At 37.9% G+C, this 12,409-nt stretch overlaps 1 protein-coding gene across 4 annotated transcripts; it reads right to left on the reverse strand.

The window, feature by feature from the left end:
• Positions 1-1,336: 1,336 nt before the first annotated feature.
• On the reverse strand, positions 1,337-11,076 carry LOC105033410 (4-hydroxy-3-methylbut-2-en-1-yl diphosphate synthase (ferredoxin), chloroplastic). 4 transcript variants are annotated; one of them, XM_010908191.4, is made up of 21 exons: positions 10,789-11,076; positions 10,547-10,595; positions 9,537-9,774; positions 8,976-9,133; positions 7,526-7,632; positions 7,335-7,435; positions 7,149-7,225; positions 6,501-6,620; positions 6,183-6,413; positions 4,895-5,011; positions 4,632-4,706; positions 4,481-4,558; positions 4,010-4,069; positions 3,868-3,930; positions 3,562-3,706; positions 3,292-3,433; positions 2,978-3,055; positions 2,727-2,886; positions 2,509-2,607; positions 2,327-2,431; positions 1,337-1,581 (listed from the first exon to the last, which is right to left on the reverse strand). In XM_010908191.4, exons 3-21 carry the CDS (start codon positions 9,748-9,750, stop codon positions 1,480-1,482), a joined length of 2,232 nt encoding a protein of 743 aa, XP_010906493.1. In that variant the 5' UTR covers positions 9,751-9,774; positions 10,547-10,595; positions 10,789-11,076; the 3' UTR covers positions 1,337-1,479. The 4 variants fall into 4 exon arrangements, with proteins under 4 accessions (XP_010906493.1, XP_073105951.1, XP_010906494.1 ...); XM_073249850.1 differs by having other exon boundaries at positions 10,764-10,961; XM_010908192.4 differs by having other exon boundaries at positions 10,750-10,961.
• Between the last annotated feature and the right edge of the window lie 1,333 nt (positions 11,077-12,409).

Below are 12,409 nucleotides of genomic sequence, written 5' to 3' on the forward strand. Positions count from 1 at the left end.
ATATAATTATCACATTATTACTATATATTATTATAATATTATTATAATATTATATGATATTATATTATGGTATAGTATAGTATAATATAATATAATATAATATAATATAATATAATATAACATAATATAATCTTAAATATAATTTAATCAATCATAATACAATATTATGATATACATTATAGCATAACATAACTATCTAAACTTGTCCAAATTAATCGATATTGGCTTAATAGATCTTGTTCACCACATATTCATGGTATAACCACATCCGATACTATTCCATATTTCTCCGTATCCTGGCCTCTATCCATGGTACCTAGGTGTGGCACTTGGGTTGATTCGAACTAAATACGGATCAGGTTGGATAAAGAATATGTCAAAAATTGGTCAATCCAAACTCAACTTGTTAAATGAGTCAAAAATCAAAATTTGCCATCCCTAAATTCACCTTAGGTTTTTTCCTTCTTTTCCCAGCAAGTGCTTCTCTCTACCAAAGCCCCCTAGAATAACCTCATCTTTATTGTACATTGTCCATATCATCTAAATCAGTTTTTCATTACTGTGCTCTTAGCCCATGCTACTCCTACAGCTTCTCTAATATGTCTCCTTTTTTTTAATTTTGCATCTTCGCTTACGAGGCTTTCGAAAAATGACACTTTGCGTGTTTGCTTCCGAGGGTTAGGGTCAAGGAACATTCCAAGCTAGCTTCGCAGTTTCTCCCAGCTTCCAACAAAGCCCAGAACACTGCAGTACTAAAGATTTTGTGATGGCCATCAATGATCAAAGTCTCAATGATAGAGAACACCGAATACCTTTTTCAAGGTGGCTTCTAGCGGAAGCATTCTACGTTGTTTTCCCATCATCAGCCTCCAACAGGATATAGGCCCCATTTTCCAATCTGTGATGTGAAATTGTAAGGAACTTCTTTGATCATGAACAGATGGAATTAAAGCCCACCACGACCCCCCCAAAACAAATCCCCAGATGACCTAGATGACTAAAGCCAATATGACTGGCGATTTGATTGCCCTTAAAAACAAGTCATTTTCACTAACATTAGAGACTCAACACTGAGCATGATCCTTTGTGAAATTTCCAGTGCATTTGAAAAGTCATGAGCTCGTCCCCCTTTGAAATTCACTACCTTAATGCCCTGTATATTTGTCACTGAAGTGCATACCATGCTTCCCAGAGGTACAGAAATCAACTCAATTCAGATGTCCTGCCACTTCAAGTTACTGTATTTTTTTCTTAAGCATCTGCGACTGAGACCGTGATGAATATAAACAACAGCCCAATCTTAGTGGCACGGTCATCCAAGCAATCAAGAGAATAATTTGAGAATCTAAATCCATTTCATTTAATTTGAATTGTAGCGGACACATGCATAAACAGTCATTTTCAACATAAATGTTTGAAAGAGGCGCATAAAATTTAACCATCAGCAAATGCCTCATAGTTCTGTGACACGGTCTAGACTTATTCGTTGGTAGGTGGATCAACCCAACGACCATTGTCTTTTATCAGCTGAATTAATGCTTCAGTTGCATGCTCCATTGCAATACCTCGCTTCACCACCGTCTGATGCATGAAAGTCATTGTGTCAAGCTTTAAATGAAATAAATTTCTCACAATAGATCTGCTTCTGTTGCTTTGTTTGTATTAGTTACTTACAATTAGTGAATTCATTGTACGTTTCAAGGAAAAATCTGTTATTGTTGAATCTATAGAAGGTGCAGCAATCAAAATTCCAGTTTCAAACGGTCTCAAACATGAAACAACAAGGAAGAAGGATGTTTAACATGCGGAGGCATCCTTGAACTCGTAAGAGAGGTCAGAGTAGTCCCATCTTTGTACAACATTCATTTTTTAAAACTAGAATTTGTGAAACTTAATTTTGCAAATGGTAGTGTAAAAGGATTCTGATCAAGAAAAGTTGGGGGAAAAAAATTTCTTTGCCGCAACTGTGTTTCAAGATGCCGAAAAAACTGGGATGGACTACTAGGAACTTAAATATATCCCTTAATTAAATTCATCAAATACTTAGCCCTATCTAGTCCACTAAGAATAAAAGCCACCAGTCTTGACAATGTGAAGCGTGGGTATTTGAGAAATATTCCATGAGATGCTTCAAGCCTTACACATTTTCCAGCAGCAAACACAAAAACTTTTGCTGTATATAACTTCTAGAAAGACATCAATGTCATGCACCAATATGCAATACTTGAAACATCTTAACTGACTGGAGTTAATTGCATCATCAGATGAATTTATGGAAAGAAATTTGTAAGCATGCAGTCATTTCAGCAGGAGAAACAAAACTTACCTTCCCAACATAGAGATCAATCTTTCCTGGAGCACCACCAACATATCCAAAATCTGCATCAGCCATCTCTCCTGGCCCATTCACAATACAACCCATGATTGCAATCTGCAAGAGAAAAGAGCAAACTATGAATGTCTGCGAAACTTTAATAACATCTTCAGATGATAGGATCACGAATTTACTGAAACGCCAGGCAAGTGTGATGTCTTTTCCCTAATTTGGGCACTTATGTCTTGAAGATCAAACAGTGTACGGCCACAGGATGGGCATGAGACATACTCCTGCAATACAGTTTTATGCATGAATTATTCCTTGACAATCAGGTAACAATCCTGAGAATCAAGATTGTTGACAAGTTTCACTTGGTGGCAAGAAAACAACACTAAAATAAAAAGCCTACGGTTTTTGTGTTGCGCATTCTGCAACCCTGAAGTAAGTTAAAAGATGTATTTCTCAAGAAGTCAAAATCTTGATCAGAAGCCTCAAGCAGTACTCCATCCCCAAGGCCGTCAACTAAAAGAGCACCAGCATAGCTCCCAGCAGTGATGACCAGATCATCTCTGTAGAATGTGAATAGCACGACTAGTGTGAGGGAAAAAAAGTATCCACAGTCTGCCATTCCTCAAGGATCTATTAGAGCCATAAAGTTACCTATGGATCCCTTCAGGAAATTGTATATGATGGATTACTGGGAAGTTTAGCACATTATCTTCTAAATATTCAAATAGCCTGCAGCATGATGGATTGAAAAAAAAATTAACTGATTTTACTTCTACATGTGAACTTAAATTACAGCTTAATGCTTTAAAGATGAAATATTAGGTTGGACAGGCAGATAAAAAGAAATGGCTGTGAAGGAAGAGGAGCCAATAAGGCTGCCTGTCACAGAAACAAGATGGGGATTCCCAGCTGGAATATGACTAATTGTTTGCAATACTAGAAAATGTAGCCACGAAAATCATCACCTCCTCGCAGCATGAATCCTGCTGATTTTGTCTTCGCCATAGGGAAGATCATGCAGCAACATTGTTATACCATCGACGTCTTTTAGGATGTCTAGCTCCTCGTAGGGTTCATCCCCACGGATGGTGCAAGCTAATCGAGTGCCTAAAAGACAAATGGCATCAACAGGCACAATATACAATGCAATCAGCTGAGTGCCTAAGAAAACATTATGAAGCACGTGAAGTTTCATTTGCTCAACAGTTACAGAGAGTGGATCAAAAATAGCTTACCTTCTGGCAAAAGCTTGTATGCACCAGTGGAGAGTTCCTTGAGGTCTACAAGGACAATGGCATGAGGAAGAGGCTTTGTCAGCTGTTCTGACAATGGAGTCAAAACACCCATACTTATATCGATCAACCTTTTAAGAGCTAACCTCTGACCATATATTAATAATTTTCAGTCAGCTCCAAGTCCCACAAATATGTTTGTGATTTATAGAGAATGTACAAATAAGACTCAACTCTGATGATATCAAAACACATTTTAGATGATGATTTCTTTCCTTCACTAAAAGAAGAAGTGCATAGTGTACTCACAGAATCAACATCTTCTATTGATGGAAGCTCTCGCAGAAGAATTGAGTCTACCGTTGCCAGATCCTGATGTTTGTACCAGATATGTTAAGTATTTACTACCTTAAATGGATATCAAATCAGCAATAAAGTAAGAACCATAAACCTTGAATGGCATGCCAACAACAAGCTTTGCTGCAAGAGATTTGTAAAGAATTTCTGGTGCCTGAAGAAGGGGGAAAAACTATTGTCAACATGAGAATCGCAAGTAACCTGACCATAGAGGGTAAACTAAGTAACTGTCAAATCATTGACCAATATGAAATCATGAAGTAGAAGACCAGTTATTGCCATTAAATTCTGAGAGAGATGGAGAGTATCAAATTACCAGAAACAGATATTATAAACCTAAAATATGTAACTTAGACAATATGCTGTAAGCTGAACTAAATAAACAAGGAACATTCAGTCTATATAACTGTCACTCCTGCTATTGCGGGCATATACCGGTGTTGCATGATATTTTGCAATTAAAGACAAGTCTTAAGCATTGACTTTCAATTTGTACAAAATTATGATAAGGGGAAATGCAACATGAAACTGATATTAATGGAGAACATACAAAGCCAAAACTGACCTTCAACTTATCCAACGACACTGACATAAGAACAGAGCCATCACGATGCAGGACTCCTCGGTAATCCACCTCTTCACCCTGCATCAAGAAAATGAGGAAAAAAAAATGATCTGAATATGTGAGCTAACCTAAGAATAAACTCAAGGCTAACCTCCTTCTGCACTGGTAATTGACCACTTCTACGTTGGAAATCAAAGTAACGTCTATGCTTCTCTTCAAAAGGAACCTATCAAAAAAGCATTATTTGATACAAGTTAGGTTTCAAAGATGCAAGCATGCATAGAGACATACACATGCAGAGATATACATACATATAACATGTCTGTTTGTGTTAATAACTAGAACATTAACCCTAGCCTACAGATGCACATCAAAAACTGTTTTGACAAAATGCAGGGAAGAAAAGAGACTTACAACTCCTTTTTGAACGTTTGCAGCTTGCATGCCCAGGTTAGCTAGTCTTCTGCAAGGATCAATCTCTTCCTCTGGTGGTTCTGTGAGGGAGACCCGGATTGTATCCCCCAACCCATCCTGTTGCAAAACAGGCATTTGGAAACTACATTTACTAATAATGTCGTAAGATTAAGTCAATCATATAAGCCATCCTTGATTAATTCCCCACTGGCAAATTTAACCTACCATAAGGTTCGCAACCCCCAAGTATAATGATGGTTCATTTAGAGACATCTTCCTGCCATAATTATTCTACAAAATGCCAAAACTAAGACCTTCATGTCCTCTGTTCTAGTACTACCAATGCATGGAATCAGAAAAATTTTTACATCTCGAGGAAGTTTTAGAATCCGCAATTAGTATTGCATACAGAGACTTGATACCAGTCAGCAAAGAGAATGTTAACTCTCATCTCTGATATATCTCGATGCCATGTGGGCATAAATCAACAGAAGTGCCATAAGGGACTTTGTTATGTATGCGCTGGGCACAAAAATGAGCATAAAAATTGTGAGATATCTTTCCAAGGGTTGTCATGAATATTGCTTTTGCTCTTTTTTTTCTTCTTCTTCTTTTTCTTCTTTGGATTAGGGTGGGAGAGTGGGGAGGTTTCATGATAGACAATTATGCACTTGAGAAACAGTTATACATATCTCACTAAGCAAACCACACATGAGGAAAAAAAATGAAGATTTTGCACTTTGGAAGAGTTGTTAGATATCCAGCAACTGAAAACTCCAAAGTTGGTTGAACCTATATAGTTCAAAGTTGTTTGTACTTATGAAGATATCTCACTGGCAATGTGGAAGCAAATATGATGGCCAAACTACATATTTTCCATTTCCTTACAAGCTCCTTCTGAGTTTTTCTTTATATGCTTGTACTAGATGATCACCATCTGTTCAGAAACTTTAGAGATTTAATCATTAAAAAAATTAATATACTAAGGGCCCTTCTTAGGACATCCTCCAAAATGCAAACTAATAAGGAAAAACTTTCAATTTTAGGTGTTTTTGGCAATGAAAAAGATGCATTCATTTATTCTTGCTTCTACTTATAAAGGACATGACAGGACAAGAGCTTATGCAAGATTGCATTTGTTGATTATGCAAGCAAAAGGAAGTAATAGACCATAATCTTTCTTTTTTTTTTTTAATCCTCCCTTTATAATAAATGTCATGATTCCAAGGACTCCATTACCTCCTTAACTTCAAAAAAGTCAACCTTCAGATTTCCAAAAAGCTTGTACCTGAAGAAGAGTTCCAATGCCAATAGCAGATTTCATTCGTCCATCTTCACCTTCACCAGCTTCAGTAACTCCTAAGTGCAAAGGATAGTCCCACCCTTGAACATACATCTCAGCGACAAGCATTCGATATGCTTGGACCATGACTACTGGATTACTTGCCTTCATTGAGAAGACAAAATTGTGAAAATCCAACTTACGGCAGATCCTTGCAAACTCAAATGCAGACTCAACCTGTTAAAAGATCAGCAAGCAAGGACTTCAGCAAAAATTCATTTTGATATACAGGGAAACAAATGAAGAGTAAAAGAATCCAATCACCATTCCCCTAGGAGAATCACCATAATAACTCATTATACGATCAGAAAGACTTCCATGATTTGTTCCGATACGCATTGCCCGCCCATATTTCTTACATTTTTCAACCAATGGAGAGAAAACCTGGCTTGACAAAGAAAAACCAATGATTGATCCAACAGTAAAAGATTGAAGAAGATTGCAATGCATACCAACAAAATGAAATGGTTAGCTAGCTGGAAGGCATCTAATGTGTGTGAAATGTAGGTTTCTACACAACCTGCTGCAACTTACAAGTCTTAAATATCTATTGATGAGAATTAATGTCATATCAGACAAAAAAATTTGTTGAAGAGGACTAAAAAGGCTTCAACAGCCCCGATATGGAGATAGTCTGAAGTCCAGGAAACGAACATATCATATAAAATTGGCAAAATTCTATATACAGTTATGTAAATTATACGTCTGAGCTCTTGTAAAACTCTTGTTGTATTTACAGCTTGAATTCTATAACAACTCTCTACAGGGTAGCTTCGCATAAATTAGATAATTTCACTAGCATGCTAAAGGCCTTTATCATTCATATTCTGCAACAGTATGGCTGAACCATGCCTGTGCAATTTACAGAGAGCCTGAATAGGAAAAACAAAGAAATAAGAAAAATTCTCTGACCTGTTCAATATGCTCAAGCTCTTTCTGATAATCTTCCTCAGTGTACTCTATCTTCTGAAACTGAGCCCTCCTATCAGCTGCAACCATACTGTCTCAGTGATCTTAGGAAGCTAACCATTACTTGGATACCAGTGAGAGGTTTTATGCTTCTACAAATTGGATAAAAAAAATTTAAAGCACACATACCAAAATTTCCCGGGTTGACACGGATCTTGTCAAAGCATTCGGCCACTCTCAGTGCAACCGAAGGAGCAAAATGGATATCAGCCACAAGAGGAATATTATAGCTGGACAAAAGAACATCAGTTATATGAAAATAAAACATATATCAAAGCTTAACTTCTTCCTACAATCCAGACAAGAAATTCAAGACCTACTTTTTCTGAAGAAGACTGTTCTTGATTTCAAAGCAAGCATCTGCTTCTTTCCTTCCCTGAACTGTAATACGGACCAAATCTGCTCCTTTATCTGCTATTCTCATTACCTGCTGACACAAATGCTTGAGTCAAGTACACATCCAATTTAAGTGCATTAATGAGAGCATGTATTACTTCTAAAATAATCTTAACAAAAAGAAGCCATAGTATTTGAAATTCCCCAGATGAAATGACAAAATTTAGCATAAGGAAAACTTCTGTCTGTTGGAAAACATGCACATGAACCTAAACTAGGAGAATAAAGTACTGAAACTCGTGGAGATTGATCATTGGTCAATACTGTGTGGGCAAAGGCAATCCCGGATGCCATCCCAAAAGGAAGTGAGGCTTAAAATCAACAATAGATGGCGCATAGGATAAGTCAATATATATTGATTATTAGGGTTAACCTGCAGCACAAACTGATTGTATCATGAGAGTTCCAATACTGGTATCTATAAAAGAATAATAGAGTGTATAAACAATATACTGTGTATCAACTTTGATACTCCTTCCAGCTAGCATATGCCACATGTGACTTTGAACCATAATGATAAGATACAGGAAGGAACCTAGAATATAGGTTCATGTCATGCTGTTATTAAATGAGAAACTCATGTTTCATATGCAAATGATGCACTCAGATATAAACCAGCAAAATCTTCAGTGCATTGGAGAATTTGAAATGTCTGATCTCTATGGAAGGAATCCATGCTTAACTTTTCTCACAGTCAAATCCTCACCATTCTTTTTTTTAATTTCCCATTTCCTTTATCTTCTTCTCTGATAAGCTGTCATCCTAACAAACCCTATCTATTGCAGACTTGACCAATGTTGAAAAAACATCTTTTGAATCCACACTAGTTTGGATGGCTTTTCTAATGAAGAATACATGTTTGAACACTACAATTTCAGATTTGGTGCTTTATCTAAGCATATGATACTGCCTACATCACATATTTTATGGATGCTGATATTAACAAATATAATAGATTCTATTGTGGGGAGATGGCATCATTAATCCCACATCGATTGCGAGTTGAGAGAGAGTCTAACTTATATGGAATGGGACATTTTCTTCCTGTGAGGCACTTTTTTAAGAGTAAAACCATGAGGCCCCATGCTATAGCGGCCAGAGGTCAAAATGGATAATACCTCACGTACGCGAGAGCAAAACCGATCTGTCTAAGCCATGAGCCCTTGAGCACAATAAATTCTATTTAGCAGATTAATTATTTTAACAAGCATCAGGAGGCACGATATGAAAAGCTGGAAGTGTGGAACTAGGAATATCTCATATACAAAATATCACAATGGACACCAAAGAAAGTGATGTGCATTTGAACATTTAATATTAAAAGCAATAACCATCACATGTTTCAATTGACAGAAAACAGGGAAGTAAACGAACCTCCTCAACGGTTTTAGCCACATCTTTGGTGTCGGAAGTAGTCATTGTCTGAATTCTTATAGGATGCTCACTGCCAAGAGCCACGTTTCCAACCATCACAGTACGGGTTTTTCTCCTGACGGTCTTGTGTACTGATTCGCAGTACTTCTGTCTGGGAACTATAAACAAATATTAGAGAACAAGTAAGACAACTTCAATTCACACCTTGTAATGATGAGAACCAAATAAACAAACTAAAGGAAAAAGAAAATTCCTTTTTGACAAAAAAAAAAAAAGAGAAATCAATGATGGAAACTACACAATTCCCCAAAGTTCTAATAAATTGGAGAGAGAAAACACTTAGCAAAGGAAAATAGATAGATTTAAGGAAAAAGACATGGTGGAGAGGGGCAAAATAAAAAGACGTAGTTTGTAAGGAACTCGCAAGGCTGTCAGACATGATTCCAGCATATCAGTTGCTAACATGCCATGATATTCTATGCACAAGACAGCGCGAAATTACTCTCGTCGACAAAGCTAGATGACTAGAGAAGTGTAACATCCCTAGGCGAGAGGTAGTACCTAGGAGAGGACTTCCTTCTGAAGCAGGCTGCATCTGAACGGTATCTGAACCTGAAATGGCATTCCTCATCACAGGCACCTTGGCTCTCCGAAACTTCAACCTCTGCGGACCAGGAGCACAAGAAACCCTTGCAAAGTCTATGCTCTTTGCAAAGCTCAAGCCGCAATCCCCGGTCTTGAGACCAGGAAAAGCAGGAACTGTTCCCGCAGCCATCTCCACAACTTCGCCTTGTTAGTTCTACAACACAAAGCCAAGCAAAGCAAGTCCATCAATAGCGTCAACTGTAGATTACAGAAGCTGCAGGCAAAACTCCTTTGTTTTTGGAGCAATCCGAAAATTCAAGGTGGAACTTGGCCACCCGATCCGGCCTCGTGGAACACATTCATTACACAAAAACCATTGATATGTCAACACCACAGCTAAGAATTTACTCGTGGATTATTTTTTGAGCAAAATTCACTAAAGGAGATATATGCTAATTGTCCTTTTTAAGAAAACGTGAGGTTTAAAGGGTTAAAAAAGATGGTCGCCTAACCTGATATCTAGAAAGACGAGCTCCCGATAAAGCCAAAAATTATCGATGGCTTCCTCAAAAGCCATCAACGTTCTATTCAGCGAGAAGAGAAAAAGGCTCATCATGTTTCACTAGTTTAATAGAGAAAAGATGACCGGATTCTTTTTTCAATGTTTCAGAAAACGATCACGGAATAACCAGAACGAGTCGAATATTGTCTCAAAATACAATCAAACCAACAACATGCTTCATTCAAATCCACGAGAAACGCGACCATATGTGTGTGCATATATATATATATATATATATATATATATATATATATATATATATATATATATATATAATCAAACCGGAAGGGAATAGATTGGTTACAGATCACCTAAAACTCTATCAAACAAGCAAAAATACTACGAGATTTCTTTCGAAGAATCGGGGAAACCAAGAAAGGCCCGATCCCGTTCAAGAATTTGGTTACGGGTGACAATTACCCACCTTCCCCCGAGGCTCGTGGAAGAATCCTCTGCGGTAGCAGCAGTAGCACCTGAGGCAAAAGAAGAAAAGCATCAGGAGAGGAATTGAGCAGATAGAAAGGAGCAGCAGCGGATGGTGGTCCGAGTCCAGAACACCAGGAACAGAACAGAGGCTGTTCGGAAAGAAAGAAAATATTAAAAGGGGCGGCGGGAGATTAAACGCACGCCCAACCAATCACATGGAGGGGAAGGAGGGGATCCGACCGAAACCGGAAGAGAAGACGACCACTGCCGGCCGGGGGCTACCTTCCGTCTCCTCCTCCTCAGGCTCAGATGGTGTGACGGAGATATAAAGGACAAGGAGGAAGGCGTGGTTGGTTATTTGCCGATTGGTGTCCGAATTCCCTGAACTTAAAACGAACCCTCATGGTACTAGCAGACACCACCAGTGACCCGTGTAGACCGTGGATAAGAAATCACAGTTTTCTCGTGCGCATCCGCGTGTCCTTGAAGAGAAAATCATATGGTCGTTCCTTTGAAGGGAAATTATCTCGTCGCTTGACGAATGAGGCAGCTGTGATTCACGGCCATATGTGACACACGCTGTGTTGGATACAATTTCTATCTTTTTTTTGGTAAGACGATACGATTTCTATCTTTGAAAGCATGATATTGTAAGTCACCAAAAATTGCTATGGATGAACGCGAATTATTTTTTTAATATCAATTATTAATGATTTACTAAAAATTAGGCAAAATAACTAATGTCAATCATCAATAATTTGTTAAAACTTAGACAGATCCGTCTTTCGTGCCCATCCTCTCAAGTTGGAAAAAAATATATATATTTCACAAAATTACGCCTACATCTCTTGATTCTTGAAGTTGACCTTTTGCACACACACCCTTGGATCTTAAAAATTTCAATTAAATATCTTGATTTTGAATTTCTACATTTTTCTTCTTTTGGAAACTCATTTAGATATAGGAGTTAGGAATATTTTTCTACTATTTATTTAGTACAATTCTCTTTATTTTTTATGAAATTTATGTCCAATGGAAATTACAAAAGTCTATTAGCATTAGGAGATTTCATCTATAAATAGGCTCTAGTTGCATTATTTTGCAATCGAGTTTATCAATAACGCTTTTAAAAATTTTCTTTAATTCCTTGCTTGCTATACATGGTGCAGGATCACGGTCTTGTGAGATGTAACTAGTGTAAGGTCGGAAGTTTCAAACATTTCTTCGGGAGATCAGAGATGAACACTTGAAGACTCTTAAGGGGTTGCTGTGAGGCCATCCATGCATCTTCAGCTTTGCTTCCTCGTGTGTGGACTTGTCTAGCTTGCATGAATCAGTTTTCCACTTCATTGAATTTTCCAATTTTACATGGCACCTTGATCAACACACTACAACATCTTCTGGACAACCAAGGCTTTCCATAGTACCCATTAATCGCTTGGCCTCTTTGATTTTTCCTTTCAAGCAAAACCAACGAGGCTACGAGTGTAAGCTTCTACAGCTATTAGCAACCTTTCTTCAAACATTCTGACCCATAACATCTCATGCTTCCTCAGTCCTCCCCACCTGGGAAAGGTAAGCAGTCATGGTGAAGTAAGCAATCGACGGCTATATTGAGCCATGGATTTGATGATATGATCAATAAGCTAAATCAACAAGGAATGTGTGCAAACATTGCAAGTAAATATCGGAGGAAGTGTTCTATGGCTAGGCATGATGCTGTACAAGACCATCTCTTCGAATGTGGCCTCGGCCTTGGTGGTATGGTTGAATTGAAAACAATGAGACAGTTGATGAGAGTGCCGTATCAAAGTGTGTTGGGGGCAGGGAACTCGCCAAAGAGGTAGAGGACCGTGTTAGC

The sequence above is a fragment of the Elaeis guineensis genome, chromosome 16 (assembly GCF_000442705.2).
Source record: "Elaeis guineensis isolate ETL-2024a chromosome 16, EG11, whole genome shotgun sequence".
NCBI lineage: Eukaryota > Viridiplantae > Streptophyta > Magnoliopsida > Arecales > Arecaceae > Elaeis > Elaeis guineensis.